The sequence below is a fragment of the Tachyglossus aculeatus genome, chromosome 3, assembly GCF_015852505.1.
Source record: "Tachyglossus aculeatus isolate mTacAcu1 chromosome 3, mTacAcu1.pri, whole genome shotgun sequence".
Lineage (NCBI taxonomy): Eukaryota > Metazoa > Chordata > Mammalia > Monotremata > Tachyglossidae > Tachyglossus > Tachyglossus aculeatus.
The window spans coordinates 99,591,607-99,617,103 of NC_052068.1; the positions used below are offsets into that span (position 1 = coordinate 99,591,607).

General features: G+C 51.8%; 1 protein-coding gene across 4 annotated transcripts in view; it reads left to right on the forward strand.

The window, feature by feature from the left end:
• FAM219A (family with sequence similarity 219 member A) overlaps positions 1-25,161 on the forward strand; it is an 87,904-nt gene extending 62,743 nt beyond the window's left edge. The window contains exons 2-6 of one of the 4 annotated variants that reach the window (XM_038744336.1): positions 13,388-13,490; positions 18,948-19,050; positions 19,633-19,713; positions 21,327-21,381; positions 22,360-25,161. In XM_038744336.1, the coding sequence (XP_038600264.1) occupies positions 13,388-13,490; positions 18,948-19,050; positions 19,633-19,713; positions 21,327-21,381; positions 22,360-22,515 (498 nt within the window). In that variant the 3' untranslated portion in view covers positions 22,516-25,161. Of the gene's footprint in view, positions 1-13,387; positions 13,491-18,947; positions 19,051-19,632; positions 19,714-21,326; positions 21,382-22,356 lie in introns of all 4 variants that reach the window. The other 3 variants (XM_038744337.1, XM_038744335.1, XM_038744334.1) reach the window with 3 other exon arrangements.
• Positions 25,162-25,497: the final 336 nt, after the last annotated feature.

The window sequence follows — 25,497 nt, forward strand, 5'->3', positions numbered from 1 at the left end:
CTTATGTGCCAGGCACTGTTCTAAGCACTGGGGGAGATACAAGGTAATCAGGTGGGACACCATCCCTGCCCGACATGAGGCTCACAGTCTTAATCCCCATTTTTCAGATGACCCAGAGAAGTGAAGCGACTTGCCCAAGGACACACAGCAGACAAGTGGCAGAGCCAGGTTTAGAACCCATGACCTTCTGACTCTCAGGCCTGTGCTCTATCCACTAGGCCACGCTAATAGTAGTGTCCAAAAAATAATATGTAAATGAAAATTAATTATTAATGAATTAATAACTGCATCCATTAGTGAATATGCTTGGTTGATGATCAGGAAAAAGAAAGGAGTGACAAGAACTTTCCCAGCAGGATGCAGGCTCCAACCCTTGCCCCACCCCACTCCACTCACATGTCATGATTCTTCTCTCCCCACGTCTCTGAGGGAGGGGCTGGAATACCGGCCTGGTTTATAAACCAGAAGGGCAAGTGCAGATGCATCTCTGTGGGTATCAGGAGACCAGTGCCAGGAGGCTGGAGCGGAGCCAGGGAGGGCATCTCATCTCTGGGCATATAGGTTCAAAGATGACTGCCAACAAAGAAACTGAAGTCGTGACAGGGAGTGTCTTTGTAAGCTCCTTATGGGCAAGGAACGCGTCTACCGACTCTGTTATATTGGACTCTCCCAAACGCTTAGTGTACAGTGCTCTCTGTACACATTAAGCACTTATTAAATAGCACTGATTGGTCTAAAAGCGAATCTCCTGCCCATGAAAGTACAATAGTGTACCTTTTCTGACCACTTAATAATAATAATAACGGTATTTGTTAAACGTTTACTATGAGTCAAGCACTGTTCTAAGCATGGGGTAGACACGAGTTGATTAGATTGGAAACAGTCCCTGTCCCACATGGTCCTCAGAGTCTTAATCCCCATTTTAGAGCCGAGGCACAGAAATGTGAAATGACTTGCCCAAGGACACACAGCAGACAAGTGGCGGAGCCGGGATTAGAACCCAGGTCCTTCTGATTCCCAGGCCCGTGTTCTATCCACCAGGCCAAGCTTGCCCCTCAGTGTGAGCATTGTTTAGACGCCAGTGATCAGAAGGAGAAATGACTGTCCTGTCACCGACAGGAAATGCTCTGGGATTTAGTGATGATTTGTGTTAAGCTGTCTACGCTCTCCCTTATCAGGTCTCCCCATGTTCAGGGGTGCACACTACCGATGAGCTTGGAAGGGACACCACGACTGGTGCAGCCTGTGGTCACTAACGAGAGGCCTCATTAGCTGCAGACACCACTATATCAGTGTATGTGTGAGAGATGTGTGCACAGATGGTGGGGGAACGTGTGTATATGTGTGTGTGTGTGTGTGTGTCTGCTTGTCTGTGGGGGTGTTCCAAAAGTCCCAAAGTTATTCCAAAAGTTAGATTTAGGAACTAGTTAATGCTCTCAACTCTCCAAAGAGAGCAGGTGGAGATGGTAGATGTCGATAGCCCCTTTTGCCTCATTATTCTCTTTGGTTTCTCCCTAAGGATCCACTCTTTCGTGATTAAGGTGCCTTAATCATCGGTAAATTGTAACCCAAACCCATCCAGTTGAAAATTACAGTCAGCCTGGGCCCATCATCCTCACGGAAGCTCACAGCTTACAGCAGTTCCCAGAAGTCAAGGCAGCAGTGGATCAGGGGCACGGAAGTTAGTTTGCCTCTTTTATTATTATTATCATTATTATTAAAGTGGAAAAGATGAGTGCAAAAACAAGTCCTCCTTTTGGCTTTCTTTCTTGACTGCTACTTTTAGTCTGGTGCAAATCAATGGGCGTAATTTACTTCTGTCTACTTCTTAACGAACCACGTGACATTAGGAGCCAAGGACCTTTGCTAGGTGGGTAGGGGGATGGGGAGGAGAGAAGGGGAGGGATGCAGATTCCCACGAGATAGGAGCAGTAGGAGACCTGTCGGTGACTGGAGCCTTTTGCCGTGTTGTCGGATTTCAGCTTCCAGAGCTAAATGAGGTTGGCTCTATCGCTCCGCCTGTGACGTCCTGATCTCTTGCTCCCTGTCTGGTTTGAGGAGGGGATGATCCGTGAAGCCCTGGCTGACTACATTCATTCACTCAGTCGTACTTATTAAGTGCTTACTCTGTGCAGAGCACTGTGCAATATCGTTGTACAGTACAGCGATAAACAGTGACATTCTGGAGCCCACTTGACTGGGCTGGGGCAGGAAACCGATTCAACCTTTGGTCCTAAAGAGGGGCTGGGGCGGGAGTATCCGGGCCACTCAGGCCTAGAGGGAGAGGTCCACCAGGAAGGGGTTTTCCTCCTGCTTTTCCTAGCCTTTCTAGTTTTGTTTTGTTTTTAGGGCATTTGCTAAGCGCTTACTACGTGCCAGGCACTGTACTGAGTGCTGGGGTAGATACAAACTAATCAGCTTGGACAAAGTCTATGTCCCATGTAGGGCTCACAGTTTTAATAGCCACTTTCCAGATGAGGGAACTAAGGCCCAGGGAAGTGAAGTGATTTGCCCAGAGTCACCCAGCAGACCAGGGGCAGAGCTGGGATTAGAACCCAGGGCCTTCTGACTCCCAGGCCTGGGCTCTGTCCACTAGGCCACTCTGCTTCTCATTTAGATGTTACCGACATGCCCTCCTGAGGCAGCCAGGAGTCCCAGGAGTTCATCTGAAGGTGGTGAGGCAGTGCTGGGTCCGACCATATGGAGGGTTAGTTGGCCACCCCTTTACCAGTGCTTAGAACAGTGTTTAGTGCTTAGAACAGTGCTTGGCACAAAATAAGCGCTTAACAAATACCACAATTATTATTATTATTATTACTCAGCAGTGTGTCTGTCTTGAGGCTGCCACTGCCATATCCCAGGAAACAATGACCCCATGGAGGGGGCCGCTGTTAACCCTCACTGTTTCAGCACTTTATCAGTCAATCAGTGGTATTTATTGACCACTTACCATGTGCAGAGCACTGTATTAAGCGCTTAGGAGAGTGCAAACCCACAGAGTTGGTAGAGCATCTACTCTACTCTCCCAGCTGGAGGGGGCCCATCCTCTGTCCCTCCCTCTCTATTGGGCTCTGCCTCTCTGCAGGAAACCCCTAAGAGCTGCCAATTCTGAAGTGAGGCCATTATCTCAGGAGGGCCAGCACAAAATATTTTTGTGCCCCCCGTCCCCCCGGCTTTAATCAATTCCTTCTTGAAGGCAGGGGGATGGACTAGATGACCTCTCAAGATCCTTTCCAGTTCAAGAATTGATGAAAAGAAAAGCAGGTTCCAGGGAACGTATTCCTGAGAATTCCTCAGGCTCAGCTACCTTGAAAAGATGGCTTCCTTTCTGTTCAGATGCTGGGTGGGGCCAACCCGGTCGAGAAAGAGCCCCCCTATATTGTCTGACCCTCTTTGTCCTGGAAGATGATCAGTCCTAATGCAGCAGCCGCCATTATGAGCCTGGTATAGTGCTCTGCACACAGTAAGTGCTAAATAAACCCCATTGATTGATTGATTGATTGATTGATTAATGATTTTATCTCCTGGATGATTGGCTTGGGGGCCTATGACAGGCCTCTCCTTGCTGACAGAAGGCCCTTTTCCCAAGACCCATTTGACAGTACCACTCACTTCAGATACAAAAGGTCCCTGCGTCCGTCTCTTCCCGGAATGGCTTCCTCTCAGGCCAGAATAATACCTCATTTGATGTTTGCTCTCCCGTTCCCTCCCTGGATTCCACCCCAGCCCCATCATGCTTTGCAAGGCCATCAGGCTTCCACTGTGGGGGATCAACGGCGTAGCCACTTCTGTTTGGTTTTGATTTCCCCTTTACGCCTTTTTAATAAAGATTTCCAGCAGCAAGGTAAATGGCAAGCGGTGAAATCTGGACGGGGTTGATAGCGACTAGAAAACTTTAAGCCGTACCTACTGATTCCAGGGTGGGGGTGGCGATAGCAGGCAAGGCTTATCTCTCACTCCCCCTGCTATGTTCTTTTTCATTTTAACGTGAAGACTTTAATCTTGGGCAATTTATAGGGACCTGCTCCCTGCCGGGGACCTCAGAACACCTTTAGGACATCAGCTCAGTCAGTCTTTAACACTCCCAGCAAGAGAGCAGGCAGAGGGAGGGGCAGGGAGAAGTTGGCAAGAACTTTTCTCCTCATTTCACATAAGGGAACACGGGACCACAAAGCAGTGCCCTCCCGACTCAGCCGAATGAGCCATCCAGCTCTAGGACCTTCTTCCTTTGTGTCCTATTCGCCCCCAGGACAAGAAGGAGGATGTTTCCTGGGGTGAAGTGGGTGGGTTTAAGGAACAAAACCAATCAATCAGTCAATCAGTGGTATTTATTGAATGGTTACTATGTGCAGAGCACTATACTAAGTGCTTGGGAGAGTACAGTACTACAGAAATAGCAGACGTGTTCGCTGCCCATAAAGTGCTCACAGTCTAGAGAGGGAAACAGACATTAATATAAATAAATAACATGTAATTTAAAGATAAGTGCATAAGTGCTCTAGGGCTGAGGGTGGGGTGAATATCAAATGTCCAAAAGGCAAACATCCAAGTGCACAGATGAAACAGAAGGGGAGAGTGAGCCAGGGAAAAGAGGGCTTAATTGGGGAAGGCCTCTTGGAGGAGGTGTGACTTTAATAATGTTTTGAAGGTGGGGAGTGTGGTGGTCTGGTGCATATTGTGGGGGAGGGAGGGAGTTCCGGGCTAGGGAGAGGATGCGGGAAAGGGATTGGCAATGAGATAGATGAGATCGGGGCACTGTGTGTGGGTTGGGCTGGAGTAGGAGGTCAGTGAGTTGAAGTAGGAGGGGACGAGTCGATTGAGTGCTTTAAGGCCAACGGTGAGGAGTTTCTGTTTGGTGCATAGGTGGAGGGGTGGTACTTGAGGAGTGGGGAGATGCAGACCAAATGTTGGACTGAACCACCTGCCAATGCGACAGTGCTGCATCTTCAGCTGACCCCCGCCCTCCCCAGATTAAGGCCAGCAGACGTTGATTCTGGGGTCCAACACTTGAGCTCAGTCAGGGTAAAAGTAAAGAGGGGGTGGTTTAAGGAACGGCTCCTTCAAGCCCCCTGATCTTTGTTGCCACCCGCTGGGCTTGGTTCCCGTCCGTGGGTACCCAGCCTAATTCTTAACTTTTCCTCCTAAGAAAATCCATCCCTGAATCTACTGAAGCCCAGGCACAAGAGCTGTAACTTATCCAGGAAGTCCCTGCAAACCAGAGGCAGAGTCAGGCAGGGACCATTCATTCGTTCATTCAATCGTATTTATTGAGCTCTCACTGGCTCTCCCCACTGGACCTTTCTGCCTTCTCTCCACAATGGATGCACACCGCGTGGTCTTCCCCGCACCCCAAGATGTCGCTAGTGGCAGGTATCGCTCTCCTTGGCAAGGCTGAAGATATCCAATCCCCCAGCCAACCAGCCTGTGCTCTTCAGTGTGGCCTAATGGCAAGGAGACTGGCTTGGGAGTCAAAGGATGTGGGTTCTCATCCCGGCTTTGCCACATGTCTGCTGTGTGACCTTGGGCAAGTCACTTCGCTTCACTGGGCCCCAGTTACCTCATCTGTACAATGGGGATTAAGACTGTGAGTCCCATGTGAGACAACCTAATTACTTTGTATCTACCCCAGCACTTAGAACAGTGCTTGGCACATAATAAGTTCTTAATAAATACCACCATCATTATTATTATTATTATTCCCACTAGGTCACGGTGCTTCTCAATTATTATTATTATTATTATTATTATTATTCCCAATCATTCACACCTTTATTTAGAGATCAGCCTTTGGTTTGCCATATTTGGCGTTGTTTCCCACCGTCTCAAATTGTTCTTCAGGGAATTCTCAGGCTGTCATCTTAGGGCTGGAAAAGGCCTCCTGTGATCCAGTCCCTTGGGTCCATACAGGACTGACTGCCTTCAGCCCTGGCCGGTAGATAGCCGCCCCGCCCACCCCCACCAGGGTTAAACACTCTGGAGAGGGTGATTTCCATCCAAGTTCGCTGTGGCTGGCCTGGGATGGGCTAGAGATTGGGAGGGCAGGGGAGCAGTGGCCCAGTTGGCCTCCACGACCAGCAGCCTCGCTCCTCCCTGTCCCCGGGTTGACCGTCTGAGGGTGTCCAACCTGGAAGCAAGCTCAGGAGATTCTAATCTGGAAGGACCTTCTCTTCAGTTTCCTGTTCCAGAAATAGCGGTGCCACACATAGGTTTTCACAGTAACTGCCCCAACTCTGCCAATGCCTTCATTGACCAGGCAGTCTTTCAGAAGACGCTTTTCCCATAAAATGGCATTCCTGCCATTCTGGGGGTTGCCAAGAATGGCTTATGATAGTAATGATAATAATTGTGGTTTTTGTTAGGTACTTAACCTAAATGCTGAGGTAGATACAAGATAATCAAGCGCTTAGTACAGTCCTCTGCACACAGTAAGCGCTGAATAAATACAATTGAATGAATGAATAATCAAGTCCCATATGGGGCTTCTAGTCTAAGCAGGAGGGAGAATGGGTATTGAATCCCCATTTTGCAGATGAGGGAACTGTGGCTCAGTTACTCACCCAAGATCACACAGCAGACAAGAGGCAGAGCCGGGATTAAAATCCAGGTCCTCTGACCTGCAGGCCTGTGCTCTTTCCAGTAGGCCATGCTGCTTTTCAGTTATTAGTATTATTATTCTTCCCAATCATTCACACCTTTATTCAGTTTCCCTAAGGTGACCCTCTCTAAAATCCTTCCCTTCCCTGCCCCAGACATGCCCAGCAGACAGGGAGGAGGTTCATGGAGCCAGACGAATTTCCTGAGGTCTGTATCGGCCCTTCCAGTTGGGTGACCGGCATTCTCACTTGCTCTGTAGCAGGGCTGAAGATCGGACGATTCGTGATTGACCCACTGACATTTGACCACCTCCTCAGGGAAGAAATGGGGCAGCATCGCAGGAAGCAGAGGAGGCTGGCCTATAGGGGCTGGTGGTCTTGGGAGAAAGGGACAATGCAACATTTTCTCTCACAGTTAATGAGCCCCGCTGCTCCCCTAACTTAAATCCTCCTCCACCCTCCATGGAAAGCAGAAACAATGCGATATAAGAATCTGCTCTGCCAGGCCTTCATCAGCATTTCCCTTAGAGCTCTGATAAGCTAGCCCCTTGCCAATGGACAATTTAGAGTCTCCCTGCTGGGGAGAAAGTGACAGAAACCTTTCTGGGTTAGGGACACCGTGGGGCTTTCGAGGAGTCCTACCTGTATTCATTCATTCAGTTGTATTTATTGAGCACTTACTGTTTGCAGAGCACTGTACTAAGTGCTTGGGAAGTACAAATCAGCCACAAATCTCCCCATTTCAAAGACCTTGGGGAGACCTTCTGCTTCTATGCCTGCGGTTTACCCCCCTCTCTGCTGCCATGACTGCAGTTTCATCCAGGGGTTGGTGACTGATGCTGAGCTCTGTCTCAGGTGGGGAGAAATGGCCTAGAAACAGTGACGAATAGCCAGCTGCCTGAGCATTCATTCATTCATTCAATTATATTTATTGAGCACTTACTGTGTGCAGAGCACTGTACTACGCATGTGGGAGAGTAAAATGTAACAGTAAACAGACACATTCCCTGTCCACAACAAGCTTACAGTCTAGAGGGCTTTCCCCTTGTGGGGCTAGTGAAATCGGTTGTCAAACAGGACCCATTCTGCTCTTCCTCTTCCTCCTCCTCCTTTTTTTTTCCTCCCTTGGCAACTCTGCTGACCTCCTGCCCTCCACCCATGCTCTCCTCCCTTCACCCCCTTCAGCTCCCTAAACCATGACTTCCAGGTTTGCCCTGGGGAAGGGGATAATGCAGGGAAGGGAGAGGCCTAGAACAGCTGGGATGGGGCAGAGACTAGGTGGGAATGGGGGTGTAGGAATGTGTGGGGTTCCAGGTGGTGTCTCGATTTGGGAAAGGTGGCAGGGACTCGATTTCCCAGTTCCCCTTTCATTCAGGGGAGTTTGGTTGATTCCATTGATGTCCCTCCCTCTGCCCACGCTGGTTCCCAACCTCCAACACACACTGCTGGAGTGTAAACTCTTGTGGGCAGGAAACATGTCCACCAACTTGGTTGGATCGTACTCTCCCAAGCGGTTAGTATAGTGCTGTCAACACAGTAAGTGCCCAGTAAATACCACCATTTGATTCCAGGAGGGCAAGGTGAGCCTGCTGTTCCTCGGTAGGCTACAGCCTTCCCTTTCCTGTCCCTGGGAACCCTGTGACAGAGACAACCTTGAGCTGCTAGAGCTGTGACTGGAGCCAAGAAGTGATGAGGGCCCTTCCTAGCAGGCTCCCTGAGATGCTAGTGAAGGATCAGTTCTCCATGATAGTATTTGTTAAGCACTGACTTTGTGCCTTGCACTGTTCTAGTCGCTGAGGTAGATACAAGGGATTCAGGTTGGACACAGTACCTGTCCCACTTGGGGCTCACGGTCTTAGTCCCCATTTAACAGATGAGGTAACTGAGGCTGAGAGAAGTGAAGTGACTTGCCCAAGGTCACCCAGCAGACATGTGGCAGAGCCAGGATTAGAACCTACATTCTTTGACTCCCAGGCCCTTTCTCTTTCCACTAGACCATGCTGCTTCCCACTGAGAATACTCAACTCAGGCCAGCCTTTTGGCCATATTAAATAATAATAACAATAATTATGGGCTTTTAAGGTATTTTATGAAGAAATTTCCGACTACCGGGGTGAGAAGGGTCTGAGCCTGGTAACTGAGATGGGCATTACCCATCAGTCCAGGGTGGTTTAGTCATCCTCCCGCCCAAAGGCCCAGAAAGCTGGGCCATGCTATCTCTAGGAGTCATAGGAAGGGAGAGCTTGACTGCACAGAGGCAGAATTAGAACTCGGCACTCCATACCTCACCCCTCCGATCCTCAGTTCAGTCAAGGGCTCCTGAGCTTGCTCTGAGAAGTCTGGTTTTCTAGCCCTTCGCACGCTAATCCCCAGCTCACCGGGCAAGCTTAGAAATCAATTACTTTGGTTCATCCCTACCTGTAAAATTCCCCTCTGCTGTTATGATGCGGGTTTAATTAAGAGCAACAAGCCTGGAAAAACCCCAAAGCTACCACGCTGGACAGGAGCAGAGAAAAGACAGTTGCCTGTTGGAACAGGCAGGCAGCGGGCAGCAAGTGGGTAACGGGCAGCAGCAGGTGGGCATTCGTCAGGCAGAAACTCCTCACCCTCGGCTTCAAGGCTGTCCATCCCCTCGCCCCCTCCTACCTCACCTCCCTTCTCTCCTTCTACAGCCCAGCCCGCACCCTCCGCTCCTCCGCCGCTAATCTCCTCACCGTACCGCGTTCTCGCCTGTCCCGCCATCGACCCCCAGCCCACGTCATCCCCTGGGCCTGGAATGCCCTCCCTCTGCCCATCCGCCAAGCTAGCTCTCTTCCTCCCTTCAAGGCCCTATTGAGAGCTCACCTCCTCCAGGAGGCCTTCCCAGACTGAGCCCCTTCCTTCCTCTCCCCCTCGTCCCCCTCTCCATCCCCCCCTTCTTACCTCCTTCCCTTCCCCACAGCACCTGTATATATGTATATATGTTTGTACATATTTACTACTCTATTTATTTTACTTGTACATATCTATTCTATTTATTTTATTTTGTTAGTATGTTTGGTTTTGTTCTCTGTCTTCCCCTTATAGACTGTGAGCCCACTGTTGGGTAGGGACTGTCTCTATATGTTGCCAATTTGTACTTCCCAAGTGCTTAGTACAGTGCTCTGCACATAGTAAGCGCTCAATAAATACGATTGATGATGATGATGATGATGATTCGTTCATTCATTAATTCAATCATTTATTGAGCCATTACTGTGTGCAAAGCACTGTACTAAGCGCTTGGGAGAGTGCAATATAACATCAGACACATTCCCTGCCCACAATGAGCTCACAGTTTAGAGGGACAGACATTAATGTAAATAAATTACAGGCATATACAGATAGAGACATATATATGTGCTGTGGGGAAGAGAGGGAGGATGAATGAAGGAGCAAGTATGAGCAGCGCAGAAGAGAGTGGGAGAAGAGGAGAGGAGGGCTCAGTTAGGGAAGACTTCCTGGGTTAAGAGGCAGTAGCAGGTGGACAGAATGCAGCAACAGCAGGTGGGCAGCAGATGGACAGCAACTGGTGGGCAGCAGGCATCTGGAATCGGTGGGCAGCAGCTGGTGGACAGCAGGTAGGCGGGCAGACAGCTGGCAGCCACAGCATTCATCGTGAGAAGGCCAGCAGGGTTTACCTCATGTCCTGGAAGGTTTCTGTCAACCACCCAGCAGGAGACCCACTGTCAAGGGACGTCAGCCTTGTGGGCCAGGATACGGAAAGGGCCCCCTGATAATATAATAATAATAATTGTGGTGTTTGTTAAGTGCTTACTAGGTGCCAGGCACTGTACTAAGCGCTGGGGTGGATACAGGCAAATCGGGTTGTACACAGTCCCCATCCCACATGGGGCTCAAAGGCTCAATCCCCATTTTCCAGGTGAGGGAACCGAGGCCCAGAGGCAGTGCCAGGATTAGAATCCGTGCCCTTCTGACTCCCAGGCACGTGCTGTATCCACCACACCGTGCTGTTTAGACTCTGAGCCCCGCCTGGGACAGGGATTGGGTCCGACATGATTATCTTTGTACAGTGCTGAGCACAGAGTAAGGGCTTAACGTGTGCTCATCTGTAAAATGGAAATTGAACACCCATTCTCTCTCCTGTTTAGACCGTGAGCACCCTGTGGGACAGGGATTGTGCCCTACCTGATTAACTCGTATGTACCCCAGTGCTTAAAACAGTGCTTGACCCCTAGAAAGCACTTAACAAATATCCTAAAAAACGTCTTCATTGGGAAGGAGGCTGGTGGTAGCCCAAAGGACAGAAGACCTTTTGTGCCCACCCCCGAGCACCTGCCCATGCCCAAGAGGGAGCGAAATGCCATTCGTTCGTTCATTCAGTCATATTTAATGAGCACTTACTGTGTGCAGAACACTATACTAAGTGCTTGGAAAGTACAATGCAGCAACAGAGACAGTCCCTTTCCACAGTGGGCTCACAGTCTAGAATGGGGGAGATAGACATCAAGACAAGTAAACAGGCATCAATAGCATCAATATAAATAGAGTTGTAGATAAATAAGCATCATGAATATAAATAAATAGAATTACAAATCTGTACATACATATACAGGTTGTGTTGGGGGGCTAGAGCAAAGGGAGCAAGTCAGGGCGATGGGAAAGGGAGGGAGAGCAGAGGAAAGGGGGGCTTAGTCTGGGAAGGCCTCCTGGAGGAGGTGAGACTGCAGTAGAGCTTTGAAGGGAGGAAGTGTGAAGCAGAAAGGGCTTTTCCTGCTAGATGGAGGGTGTGCTGGGGCTCAAAGATGGTGGCACCCTTTGAGCACCTCCCTGCCCTCAAAAGCAGGCTGTCAGGGAGCTAGGCAAACCCAGGAGACCTCTTAGGACACAGTGGGCTACCAGCAATAAGGGCCTTAGAGAAGTCCTGGTGGTACTAGTGTTCATAGTAGTGGAAGTATTTATTGAGTGCCCACATGGTGAAAAATAAAGGGGTGACATGATCCTTGCCCACAAGGAGTTCACACTCTAATGGGGAGACAGGCATAAAATTATTTAAATCTGGAGGAGTAAAATAAATAACCGAACGTCCAAGTGAATGAATAGATATACAAAAGTGCTGAGGATAGATTAAATGAGTTCCTAAGTACTGGAATTGATTGATGTGTGTATTCAGTACACGGTGTTGGGAAATCTATTGGAGAAGGCTTTGTATGAAGATTTCAGCGTGTCTCAGTGGAAAGAGCACGGGCTTTGGAGCCAGAGGTCATGGGTTCAAATCCCGGCTCTGTCAATTGTCTGCTGTGTGACTTTGGGTAAGTCACTTCACTTCTCTGTACCTCAGTTACCTCATCTGTAAAATGGGGATTAAGACTGTGAGCCCCCGTGGGACAACCTGATCACCTTGTAACCTCCCCAGCGCTTAGAACAGTGCTTTGCACCTGGTAAGCACTTAATAAATGCCATTATTATTATTATTATTATTATTTGAGGAGAGCTGGTGGTGGGGGTGTGCACAGGGGCGGTCAAGATCAAGTTGAAGTTGAAGCCCTGATTTGCCCCCTTTCCTCTACCCTACCCCCTTCCCGTGCACACAGCACTTGTGTATGTATGTGCATACTTATAATTCTGTTTATTTATATTAATGACGTGTGTATATCAATAATTCTGTTTATGTTGATGCTATTGATACCTGTTTGCTTGTTTGGATGCCTGTCTTCCCCCTTCTAGACTGTGAGCCCATTGTGGGCAGGGATTGTCTCTGTGGCTGAACTGTAAGTTCCAAGTGCTAAGTACAGTGCTCTGCACATAGTAAGTGTTCAGTAAATAAAATGGAATGAATGAATGAATTATTCAGGGTACAAAAAGGGGATTGAGAGCGGGAAGGAGAGAAAAACATCAAAACCCCCAATGAGCTACAGAGGTGGGACCAGGAGGGCAATGCTACTTCTTGCCTTCCTTCCCTGCCAGCTGAACAGATTATTGCCCCTGGCAGGGAGCGGGCACTGCCAATGGGGGGACCCCCCCTTAGGGGCTCTATCGTGATGTATGGCAAGGAGATGTGGGGCCTGAGGGAGCCCAGTCGCTCCTGAGGACTGAGGTCATGCAAGCCTGCAAGGGGTTGGGGGGTCGGCCCCCCCCAGACTTAGTAAGCACCGATCTTCCCCAGCTGAGGGACAGCAGCATATGGGACCAGGGAGAGGCATTTTTTTTCTTTATTTAAAGGCATTTGTGTAGCATTTATTATGTGCCAAGCATTGTACTCTGGTTTTTTTCTTTATTTAGAGGTATTTGTTTAGCATTTACTATGTGCCAAGCATAGTACTAAGTGCTAGGATAGATACAGGTAAACAGATTGGATGTAGTCCCTGTTCCACACAAGGCTCACAGTCTGAGGAGGAGGGACAACAAGAGCTCTGGCCAGGGAGGTTGCTGAGGTGGCAGGGGATGGCCAGATTTTTTTGTAATGGTATTTGTTAATTGCTCATTATGTCCCTAAGTGCTGGGGTAGACATAAGGTAATCAAGTGGGACACAGTCCATGTCCCACATGAAGCTCGCAGTCATAATCCCCATTGTACAGATGGGGTGACTGAGGCACAGAGATGTTAACTGACTTGTCCAAGGTGACACAGCAAACAAATGACACAGCCAGGATAAGAACCCTGGCCCTTCTGATGCCCAGACCTGTTCTTAGATGGCCAGAGACCCGCCTCAAGCCCTCGCCCTTTCCTCGAGGCCAACCAACCCCCCGCCACCCTCCCGACCAACCCCACGGCCTCCTCTCACCTGCCCCTGCATCGGTGTTTTGTCTCCCAGCAGGACCCAGCGGCTGCCTCCATCTCGGACGGAGACTGTGACACCCGTGAGGGGGAGACCGTGGCCATGAATTACAAACCGTCCCCACTGCAAGTGAAGTTGGGTGAGTGTGGACACCGGTACAGGGCCACAGGGAAAGGATAACTCAGCCTCTCCTTGCTGAGGAGCTTGGGAGATTCATTCCGGGCTTCGTCTTGGGAATGGCTCCCATTGGGCCGGGCGGGTCATCCAACATCCCTAGTAACATTGAGTGACCTCCCTGATTGCCAGGACCCTGAGGGACTCCTCTGCCTGACCCTCAACCCCTGACCTCAGGGGATACTGGCCAGGAGCACCTCTAAGTTATTTGTTCATAATAATAATAATAATAATGTTATGGTATTTGTTAAGCGCTTACTGTGTGCCAGGCACTGTACTAAGCACTGGGGTTGATACAAGCAGATCGAGTTGGATACAGTCCCCGTCCCATGTAGGGCTCACAGTCTCGATTCCCGTTTTGCAGATGAGATAACTGAGGCCCAGAGAAATGAAGTGACTTGCCCAAGGTCACACAGCACACAAGTGGCAGAGCTGGGATTAGAACCCATGACCTCCTGACTCCCAAGCCCGTGCTCTATCCACTACGCTGAGAAGCCTGAAAGCTCACTGTGGGCAGGGAATGTGTCCACCAACTCTGCTGTGTTGTACTCTCCCAAGTGCTTTGTACAGTGCTCTGCACACAATAAGTGCTCACTAAACAACTATCGACTGATTGATACGACAGCAGGTGACTCCCATTATGGATTAGAGTAGAGTTTCTTGCCTAGGTTCCCCTGGCAGAACACTGAAAGAGGCAAAGACCCAGAGACCCAGGACCCCCAGACTATGGGGGGGCAAGACCCCTCTCCCACTCTCAGTCTCACATTTGGTGCCCCACAGTTCACATGAGCTCCAGCCAGAGGGCGAATATGATGCCTGTATACTTCTTTTGATGTCTTTCTCTCCCCCCTTATAGACTGTGAGCCCGGTATGGGCAGGGATTGTCTCTGTTTATTGCTGAATTATACTTTCCAAGTGCTGCCCACAGTAAGCACTCAATAAAAACGACTGACTGAATGAATGAACTGGTTCCTCATAGTAATCAGCAAATTACAGAAGCATAAAATCCTCAAACTGGACCTAAGGAGATAGTAGAAAGAGCCTGGAATTGGAAGTCAAAAGACCAGGGTTCTAGATTGAAATCTGCCATTCACTGATGTATCTGGCCATACCATCAACTACAGAGGCTTAATGGGTGTTCAGGTGTTCCATACGCTTGTCATCACCATTCAGATGAGGCTTTTGCTGCGAAGTGATCGTCATCTTTGCCACGGCACCTGTCTGGTTGCTATCGCGAGGGCGCAGCTCAGTTCCCAGGGGTCAGCTCCACTTCCCCCCGTTTTCGCATTGGTGCCTGCAGATCTCTTCTGGTATTGTCCCGTGGAGGCTCCGCTCTTACATACAATCCTACCATTTCCTCGAGGGGCTGGTTCCCCTCAAAACGGAGACCTCCCCACCAAGCAGGGACATCCCAACAGTCGTTATGGGTCAGCTCCAGGTTCCAGCTTTTGCCCGCTGCCGCAGCACTTGTGTACATATCTGTAATTTTCTTTATTTGTATTGATGCCTGTCTCCCCCGCTGTAGAATCTAAGCTCGTTGCGGGCAGGGAATGTCACTGTTTATTGTTGTACCGTACTTTCCCAAGCGGTTAGTACAGTGCTCTGCACACAGTGAGCGCTCAATAAATATGATTGAATGAATAATGAAGGAATGAACGATCTGGGTCCCCTTTCACTTCACAGGCTGCTCAGGCCGGGCCCAGGGAACAGATTCAGCCAAGGTCTGGGAAGGAAATGGTCCACCTGGTGTCCATGCCATGAACTATGAGACTTAGCTCCTCAGTAAAAATAATGATGGTATTTGTTAATCACTTACTGTGTGCCAAGCACTGTTCTAAGTGCTGGGGTAGATGCAGGGTAATCAGGTTGTCCCACATGGGGCTTACACTTTTAATCCCCATTTTACAGATGAGGTAACCGAGGAACAGAGAAGTTAAGTGACTTGCCCAAGGTCACGCAGCAGACAAGTGGGCGTTCTGGGCCTGCCTCCCCACCCCACTCCGAGTGGCAACAGTGAACAGTGGCATTCCCTGACCACATCGTGCTCACTGTTTAGAGTTGGGGAGACAGACATCAATACAAATAAATAAAATTACAGATATCATCATCATCAATCATATTTATTGAGCGCTTACTATGTGCAGAGCACTGTACTAAGTGCTTGGGAAGTACAAATTGGCAACATATAGAGACAGTCCCTACCCAACAGTGGGCTCACAGTCTAAAAGGGGGAGACAGAGAACAAAACCAAACATACTAACAAAATAAAATAAATAGAATAGATATGTACAAATAAAATAAATAAATAAATAGAGTAAAAAATATGTACAAACATATATACATATATACAGGTGCTGTGGGGAAGGGAAGGAGGTAAGATGGGGGGATGAAGAGGGGGACGAGGGGGAGAGGAAGGAAGGGGCTCAGTCTGGGAAGGCCTCCTGGAGGAGGTGAGCTCTCAGCAGGGCCTTGAAGGGATGAAGAGAGCTAGCTTGGCGGATGGGCAGAGGGATTGGGGGCATTCCAGGCCCGGGGGATGACGTGGGCCGGGGGTCGATGGCGGGACAGGCGAGAGCGAGGTACGGTGAGGAGATCAGCGGTGGAGGAGCGGAGGGTGCGGACTGGGCTGTAGAAGGAGAGAAGGGAGGTGAGGTAGGAGGGGGCGAGGTGATGGACAGCCTTGAAGCCGAGGGTGAGGAGTTTCTGCCTGATATGCAGATTGATTGGTAGCCACTGGAGATTTTTGAGGAGGGGAGTGATATGCCCAGAGCGTTTCTGGACAAAGATAATCCGGGCAGCAGCATGAAGTATGGATTGAAGTGGAGAGAGACACGAGGATGGGAGATCAGAGAGAAGGCTGATGCAGTAGTCCAGACGGGATAGGATGAGAGCTTGAATGAGCAGGGTAGTGGTTGGGATGGAGAGGAAAGGGTGGATCTTGGCAATGTTGTGGAGCTGAGACCGGCAGGTTTTGGTGACGGCTTGGATGTGAGGGGTGAATGAGAGATATGTACATAAGTGCTTTAGGGCTGGGAGCGGGGAAGAGCAAAGGGATAAATAAAATTACAGATATGAACTTTAGTACATAAGTATTGAGAAGCATGCGTGGCTTAGTGGATAGAGCACGGCCCTGGGAGTCAGAAGTTCATGGGTTCTCATCCCGGCTCCACCACTTGTCTGCTGTGTGACAATGGGCAAGTCACTTCACTTCTCTGGGCCTCAGTCACCTCATCTGTGAAATGAGGATGAAGAGCCCTAGGTGGGATAGAGACTGTGTCCAACCTGACTAACTTGTATCTACCCCAGTACTTAGAACAGTGCATGGGACATAGTAAGCGCTTAACAAGTACTATTATTATATCTATGTGGGATCTGAGGCTCAGAGCGGATGACCTGGCGAGACTACTGAATCAGTAAGTAATTCGGTTGTATTTATCATATGCAGGGCACTGTACTAAGTGCTTGGAAGACTACAACGCAACAATATAGCCGACATTCCCTGCCCACAGCAAGCTTACAGTGTAGCGGGGGAGACAGATTATTAATATAAATAAATAAATTAGAGATATGGACATAACTGCTGTGGGGCTCGGGGGGAGCCTGGTGATGATGATGGTATTTATTAAGTTCTTACTATGTGCAAAGCACTATTCTAAGCATGTGATGAATAAAGGGAGCAAGTCAGGGTGACGCAGAAGAGAGTGGGAAAGGAGGAAATGAGGGCTTAGGCAGGGAAGACTGCTGGGAGGTGATGTGCCTTCAGTAAGGCTTTGAAGATGGAGAAAGTAATTGTCTGTTGGATATGAAAAGGGAGGGCAGTCCAGGCCAGAGGCAGAATGTGGGCAAGAGGTTGGTGGTCAGATAAATCTGTGAGCCAGCTCCATGTGGGACAGGGACTGTGTCCAACCTGAGTAACTTGTATCTACCCCAGCACTTAGAACAGTGCTTGGCACCTAGTAAGCACTTAACAGGAACCATAGTTATTATTATTGTTATTATTATTATTATTAATTATTATCTCTATACACAAAGGGGATGCCAGGTCCAGAAGAGAAGGAAGTAGGGCCCTCCCTGTCCCAGCTCTGCCCAGAGGGCCTAAGTTGCTCTGCCACTCAGCACCACCTCTGCAGGAGAAGAGGAGCAGCATGACCTAATGTTAGAGCACCAGCTTGGGAGTCAGAATGACCTGGGTTCTAATCCTGGCTCCATCCCTGGTCTCCTGGGTGACCTTGGATAAGTCACTTAACTTCTCTGGGTCTCTGTTACCTCATCTATAAAATGGGGATTCAGACTCTGGGCCCCATGTGGGACAGAGATTGTATCCAACCTGATTAGTTTGTACATACCTTTAAATTATAAATTATTTATTCATATTAATGTCTCCCTACCTAGACTGTCATTATGGGCAGGGAATGTATCTGCTAATTCTGTTGTAGTGAACTCTCCCAAGCACTTCGTACAGTGTTCTGCACGTAGTAAGTGCTCAATAAATATGATGGATTGATAAATACGATTGATCTCCTCCAGCGCATAGTACATAGTAAGGACTTAACAAATACCATCATTAAAAAAATGAGCTGACATTTCAGCCGCAGACACTTGGGCTAGACACATGGAGGAACTTCCTGTCTGGCAAGAGAACCGACCTTGGGGTGGGTGGGAACGGGAGATTGAGGAGCTCTGCACTGGAGGGCAGTGGAGCAAGTCTCCCCTTTCGGGGGTGTCTCAAGGGGAGGGCCTGCCAGAAAGGCAATCAGGCAGTCCAGGTGACTTCTGACTCTCTTCTCTGCCCGAAGGGCAGCAGGCCGGCCCGCTGGAGGACTTCATGGAGGAGGGAGTTGGACGGAGAGACCAAAAGGGAGGGAGGACAGAAGTGGGTGGGGATTGGTGGGTCTCTCTGACTAAGCCCTCATTTCCTCCTTTCCCACTCTCTTCTGCATCACCCTGACTTGCTCCCTTCATTCATCACACTTGCCCCCAGCCCTCCAGCACTTATGTCTGTATCTCTAATTTATGTATTTATATTAATATCAATATTATTTATTTATATTACAGAAGGGGCTTGGGAGTTTAACAACAGGGAGGAACCATGAAGGCGGACAGGATCTCCCTGGTTGGAACTAGCAGCTGCCCCACTATTCCCACCCGGCAGCGATCGATAGAATGATCATGGTAGGGAGTAACATTTTACGGATGTGGCCACTGAGGCACAGAGAAGTGAAGTGAGTTTTCCAAGGTCACACAACAGACTCGTGGCGGAGCCGGCATTAGAACCCAGGTCCTTCTGACCCCAGGCCCATGCTCTATTCACTGAGCCTCGCTGCTTCTCTCGGTGGCAAGCGGGACCCTGCAAAGCCTGGAGGGGCATCCAGAGGGAGAATGCACAAATCACGTTGTCTCCTCCCTCATGTTTCCTCCGCAGAGAAGCAGAGGGAGCTGGCCCGGAAGGGCTCTCTGAAGAACGGCACCATGGGCAGTCCTGTCAACCAGCAGCCCAAGAAGAACACCGTCATGGCCCGGACAAGGTAATATAGGCCGGGGTGACTCTCCAACAGCCCAGCTGGGGAGCCCCCGTAGGGACTGTCCTTATATATTGCCGACTTGTACTTCCCAAGTGCTTAGTACAGTGCTCTGCACACAGTAAACGCTCAATGAATATGATTGAATGAATGAATGAAAGACCCCCCTACTGTCCACGGAAGCCCCTGACCCAGCCTACTGCTGGAGGAGGAGGAAGAGAGAATAAGAAGGAGGACCTGCCCCGGAGCATGCTAAGGGGTAGGGGGAATGTAGCCACACCCTGTGGGCAGGAAGGACCAAGAATCTATCAGGCCTCAAGACCCACCGGCTCCTGCTGACGCTTTTCCCCGCTCTGCCTGCAGACTGCCTCCCGCCCCCGACGGGACCCCCTAGGTTGGGTCGGGTTCTGGGCCCAGCCCTGCCTGGCACCAGCCCCCAGGGAGAGTGAGCCAGCCTCAGAGGGTGGGGAGGAAGGCCTGGAGCCCAATGCCCCACTGGCCCCTCTAAGGCAGCCAGGACCTCTGGGTGGGGTCTCCGCGTCTGGACCCGGGGACTCCCCACTGACCGCTTCATTCTGCCCCACCCAGGCTGGTTGTCCCCAACAAGGGCTACTCCTCACTAGACCAGAGCCCGGATGAGAAACCGTTGGTGGCATTGGACACAGACAGGTACCAGCCCCTACCCGGGCCCTGGGGCGGGACGGTTCCGGGGTGAAGCCATAGGCTGATTGATACCAATTGCCTCTGGGACCCCCAGAGACCGGGCCTTGACCGCGGGGCGGTGCATCACAGACGGGCTGGGAGCCAGGACTCCCAGTAGCCCACAAGGCCCTCTCTCCAGCCTGCTGCCAGCCAGGAGCCACAAGCCGTGAAAGAGCAGGAGGCTGAGAAAGAGGGAGCCACCACTGCTTGGCTGAGGCGCCTCAGGAGAGGGGAGGTTTCCGGCTCAGGGCCCAAGCAAGCTCCCCTAAAGAGCTTTCAGAAACAGTATGAAAAAATGACTCCCAAGCTTTTCTACCAAAACAGTTTTCCATTGTGGTAATGATGGTATTTGTTAAGTGCTTACTAAGTGTCGAGGACTGTTGGGCGCCAGCTAGGGCCTCAATTCGGTCCTTTGCCAGGCTATGCCATGTGCCCATCAGTCAGGGACAGATCTCTGTTGTTACATCATACTCTCCCAAGTGCTTAGTACAGTGCTTTGCACGCAGTAAGTGCTCAGTAAATATGATTGAAAGAATAAATGAATGAATGCAGGGTGTGCAATCACAGACATGGGGAGGGAGAGGAATGGGGGCGACTGTCTAGAAATCACACCTCTCCTCTTACTTCCTCCTGCCCGCCCACCTCCTCCTACCAAAGAGCTGTGTCGAAAAGCTTTGTTGGAGAAACAGCGTGACCTAGTAAAAATAGCACAAGTCTGGGAGTCAAAGGGCCTGGGTTCTAGTCCCAGCTCCTCCACTTGGCTGCTGTGTGATCTTGGGCAAGTCACCTCACTTCTCTGTGTCTTAGTGACCTCATCTGTAAAATGGGGATTAAGAATGTGAGCTCCACATGGGAATGAGGCTGTGTCCAACACGATTACCTCGTATCTACCCTAGTGCTTAGAACGCTAACAGTGCTTAGTGAGCGCTTAACAAATATCATATTTAAAAGGGGGGGGGAGCATCCCCCAGGCCTCCCTCTCCCTCGGGTCAGCTGACCCAGGGTAGAAGGAAAAGGTATTAAGGAGGAGTGGGGGGGGGGGGGACAGAAGAGGGGAGCAGGGAGAAGGGAGAATGAGGGAGGAAGTGGGTGGGAGAGGAAAAGAGGAAAGAGGAAGAGGAGAAAGCAGACGTGGATAAGAGAAGGAGGGGAAAGGGAGAGTAAAAAGGATCTCCCTTTGTCCTCTTCCCTTCTACACCCGTTCCCAGCCTGAGGCGGGGAAGGGTCACTGTGGCTTGGGCTTGGGCTGGAGCTGCCACCGTCACTGATTGTCTGGGGAGAGCAGATTTGGGGGGCCCCAAGCTCTCCCGCCCCCACCCTCCCAGTTGCAGGCTTTCCACAGCTGTCGTCCCATCCCCCAGGGGAGTGGGGTCCTGTGCAGGGAAGACACAGGAGCTCCCCTGCTTCCTCTCCGTGGCCAACACTGACACAATCACAGCCAAGTCAAAGGAGGTCGTATGGACCGTCCGCCTGGTTGGCAGCCCCGGTGCGAACGTCTGCCGGGGTTGGCACGGGTGGGACAACCGGTGGGGGGGTCTCCCGAATCGGGAATATTCTTTTCTCATCTCCTCCTCTGCCAGCGATGATGACTTCGACATGTCCAGATATTCCTCTTCTGGATACTCCTCAGCTGAGGTGAGCAGCCAGCTTCCCCACACCAACTCCCCCCTGCCTATCCTCCTGGGGAGGGTCCTCACATCCGGCCACAAAACAAGACAGGGTTGATGAAATCCCATTCTGGAGGGGAGTGTTTGGGGGAACGGGGCTGGGAAGATAGGGAGGGGCCGGGGAACGACAGAAGAAGCAGGACAAAAATGAGAAAAGAGGGAAGAAAGCAGGGAGAGGCAGAGAAGGTAAAAGAGGGGTGGCTCACTAAACTTTCAACTGCTGCTGTGGTCCTCCAACATGGCCGGGGCCGACCGAGACTTCGTCTGACCCAGGGTAGAGTTACCCTTCCAGGCTGATACTCATGTTTGTGACCATACCAGAAAAGGCAGGGAGGGTCCATTCAGCCTCGGTCTCCCCTCCCCTCCTTCCGTACTCCATTCCTCCTCCTCAACCCCTCCTCCCCTTCTCTCCCACTACTCTATGCCTCCACTTCTCCCCTACTTGTCCTCCAGCCCAACCCAGCCCTCCTTGTGGGCAGGAGTTGTGCCTGTATTGTACTCTCCCTAGCGCTTAGTACAGTGCAGTGCACACAGTAATCGCTCAATAAATACGATTGAATGAGTGAGCGAACCCTCCTCCTGTCCCAGACTTGGCCCAGCCCTCCCCTTCCACTTCTCCCCACCCTTCTTCTTCCAGTCTGCCTCCACCTTTCCTCTCCACCCCTCCTCCTGCCCTCCTTCTTCTCCACCCCTCCTCCTCCAGTCCCCTACTCCTCCATCCTTGCTTCTCCCCTCCTCCTCTTCCTCCTGAGGCCAGCTCAGCGATCAGACTGAAGCCCCATCCTTCCCTCATAAGCCAGTAGCTGGTCCTCCTTGTGCAGCCAGGCACTGGTCTGGGTAGGGACCCCCGGAGAGACCCGGCCTAGGGGAGGCTGGGCTCAGGGGCCTCCCCATCGTGCCCTCCCCCCCTCAGCGATTTGGCCTCCGTCCCCTTTCCCTGCAGCAGATCAACCAAGACTTGAACATCCAGTTGCTGAAGGACGGCTACCGGTTAGATGAGATCCCGGACGACGAGGATCTCGACCTCATCCCCCCCAAGTCCGTCAACCCCACCTGCATGTGCTGCCAGGCTACTTCCTCCACCGCCTGCCACATCCAGTAACGGCCAAGGCAGGGGGCAGGCGTGGGCAGGGCGGGGGTGGACGGGCACGTGCACCCGGCCCCCCTCCCCCAACAACTGTAAAACTTCTTAACTGTCATGGCTTCCTCCTATGGTAGGATGCGTACGTCTTTGTGTTCGTGGAGCTGGGAGAAACCAAAAAGAGATTCCCTAGAGGGTAGGGGTGGGGTGGCAGAGGGGAAGCTGAGCTTTTGGGCTGGGAGTTAGCGGGGATGGAGACTGCCAGGGGGACCCCCTCCCCACCTCCATCCCTGGAGACAGGTGGGAGATGGGAGGGTGGGACAGATGTCGAACAGTTCGGCCCACCGCCGGGGCTGCAGTCTTCCAGATTGGCTCTCGGCATGGACCAGGGAATGGTCGGGGCCTGGCCGGGGAACCCAGGTGTCCGGCAGGGGCTGGGTGAGGGGAAAACCAACCCCCTGATCCCAACCCAGGCCCTGGATGGGGAACCCATCTCGCTCTGGGCCGTGGATGGGGTCAGAGGGAATGGCAGCATTCGGCTCCCGGGCCCCTGTGGGCATAGCTGAGTAAGGGATTGGGTCTGTGCCTGAATCTTCTGGGGCAGAAACTAGCCCGGACCCCAGCTACCAAGCAGCCCCCAGTCCTCTGCCAGGAGGGAAGAGGGTTATCCACCCTCCGCACCCCTCGCCAGGGCACCCAACCTGGCCCACCCTCCCCGGGGGAATCTCCAATTGCCATCCCAGCAGGCTTGCTTAGGTTGTTTTTTTTCTTCCCCCGCCCAAGCCAGGAGACTAATGCTGTTGCTTTGCTTCGTTCTAAATGACTTCTCCGTCCCTTCCCTCTCTGCCATCCACTCTGATGCTCAGGGGCCGGAGTCATCTGGAGGGCTCGATTCCTGTTGGGTTTGACTGCGGTGGCCCGGCTTTCCCTCAGCCTGGCCCCCTGGGGAGACACTCCTGGCCTGGCAGTCAGAGCCGCTGCAGGGGGCACCCGCAGCCCAGGGAGATGGGACAGGGATTTGAGGGCTCCCAGCCTACCGTTCCCCTCCTTCTTTTCTTCTCTCCCTCACTCTATGCTCCCACTTTATCTCTCTCCCTCCACCTCTCTCTGGGGGCCTAGCAGGGTACCTCCGGGTGAGACCCTCCCCCAGTTCCTCTCCAAGGCTAGCAACACCAGCCCTAACTTCTCTGCAGGGTGAAGTCAAGGGGAGGGAAGGCATGGGGAAGGCTCAGGAGTTGGGGCCAGGACACTGTTATCATCCCAGCTGCCATGCCGGCCTAGAAAACAAACCTTTGCTTTCTCCTCACTCCATGCTTTGTGTCCGTAGAGTTTTACATGGTTGTGGGGGTTGGTGCAGGGGGCGAAAGGACGAGAGGAGACCGAACACGGAGAGAGGTCTGAGCTGTCACCAGGCCGGCCGTGTCCCCTGGTCCCCGCATCCCCGGCCCAGGATGTGTGCAGTCCATTGACTCGGGTGTGTAAACTAGACCCACTTCTGTGGCAGAGAACTTGCCCGGTTTGGAGACAGGTGTGGGAAGGGGAGCGCTCAGGGCAAGCTGGCTTGGGGGACATGGCTGGGGCCATGAGCTAGATTTCCTTCCTGCTACCCAGCGTTCTACTGCAACCCTGGAAACCAGAGCTCCAAGGGATAGGGGTGGCCACCGCTAGACCAGCCGTCAGTCCCGGGACTCACCCCTGGAGGGACAGGATTGGGGAGCCTGGATCGGCTCCCTCTGAGAGGGATTGTGGGTATGTCTGCTATGTCCTAGCCATTTCCCAGTCCCCCCGGTGCCCTGCCCAGTGACAGCGAAGCCAGAGTGAGTATTGGGTTGCTGTGGGCCCTCCTGGTTTCCTAGAGACCCGTGGGAACTGGGGGTTGTGTGAACGGTGGACTTGGCCAACTCCTGGCCCTCTCCCTGATGCCCCCATCTTTGCCCTAACCCCTTAGCTGGGGGGATCTGCCCTGGGGCTGCAATGAGTTGTTGAGGTAGACCTGAGGGGGCTGTGGGGCTGGGAAACAGAATCGTGAACGCCAGTGTGGGAGGCTGCAGACATGCCCATCGCAGTATGGCTTGGCTTCCCCAGGCCTAGATGCCCTCCTCTGGCATCCTACCTGAAGCCTGGGGCCTACACCAGTCCCAGCTCTGGCGGCCGCCGGGAGGCGGATGGGGAGGGGACGGAGGTGACCTGGGCAGAATGATGGGGGGAGAAGTGAGGTCTAGGAGCCGAGGGACGGGGGTAAATGCAGCCCAACCTCACCCCTCCTGAGGGACCCCACCTCAAGGAACCACCTAGGCTGGGCCTATCCGGCAGGGCCTCTGTGGGGGAGAGCAGTCGGAGTCAAGGCGGGGAGGGGGTCCCAGGAACAGGAAACAAGCTCCCCACTGCCGTGCCATTGCCCACCTCGGGCTGTGGTGAGGCCCTCAGAGTTGCTGTTGGGCGGAGCAGTTTGGGCAGGGAGGGGCAGATCTCCAGGGCCGTTGCCCTCTGGGGAACCAGGAGCAAGGAACGGGCCTGCAGGAGGTGAAGAGAACAGAGGGCACACCTTTTCTTGGTATAAGGGGAGGAGGTCTGGGGCCTAATGAAGAGAGGGCTGGGAAACAGTGTTGCCTAGTGGGTAGAGCAGGGTCCTGGGAGTCAGAAGGACCTGGATTCTAATCCCGGCTCCGCCACATGTCTGCTGTGTGACCTTGGGCAAGTCACTTCACTTCTCTGGGCCTCCGTTCCCTCATCTGTGAAATGGGGATTAAGACCACGAGCCCCATGTGGGGCAGGGGCTGTGTCTGATCTGATTACCTTATATCTACCCCAGCGCTTAGAGCAGTGCTTGGCACATAGTAAGTGCTGAACAGATACTGCAGTTATTATTAATTATTACAGAACCAGGTGTCCAGCTCAAACCTCAGCCTCCACAGCCTAGCCACCAGGGTCAGGGGGCCAAGGCCCGGGAGTAATCCCGGACTCAGGGGGCCACCCCACATGGACCCTGGGCTTCTCCATTTC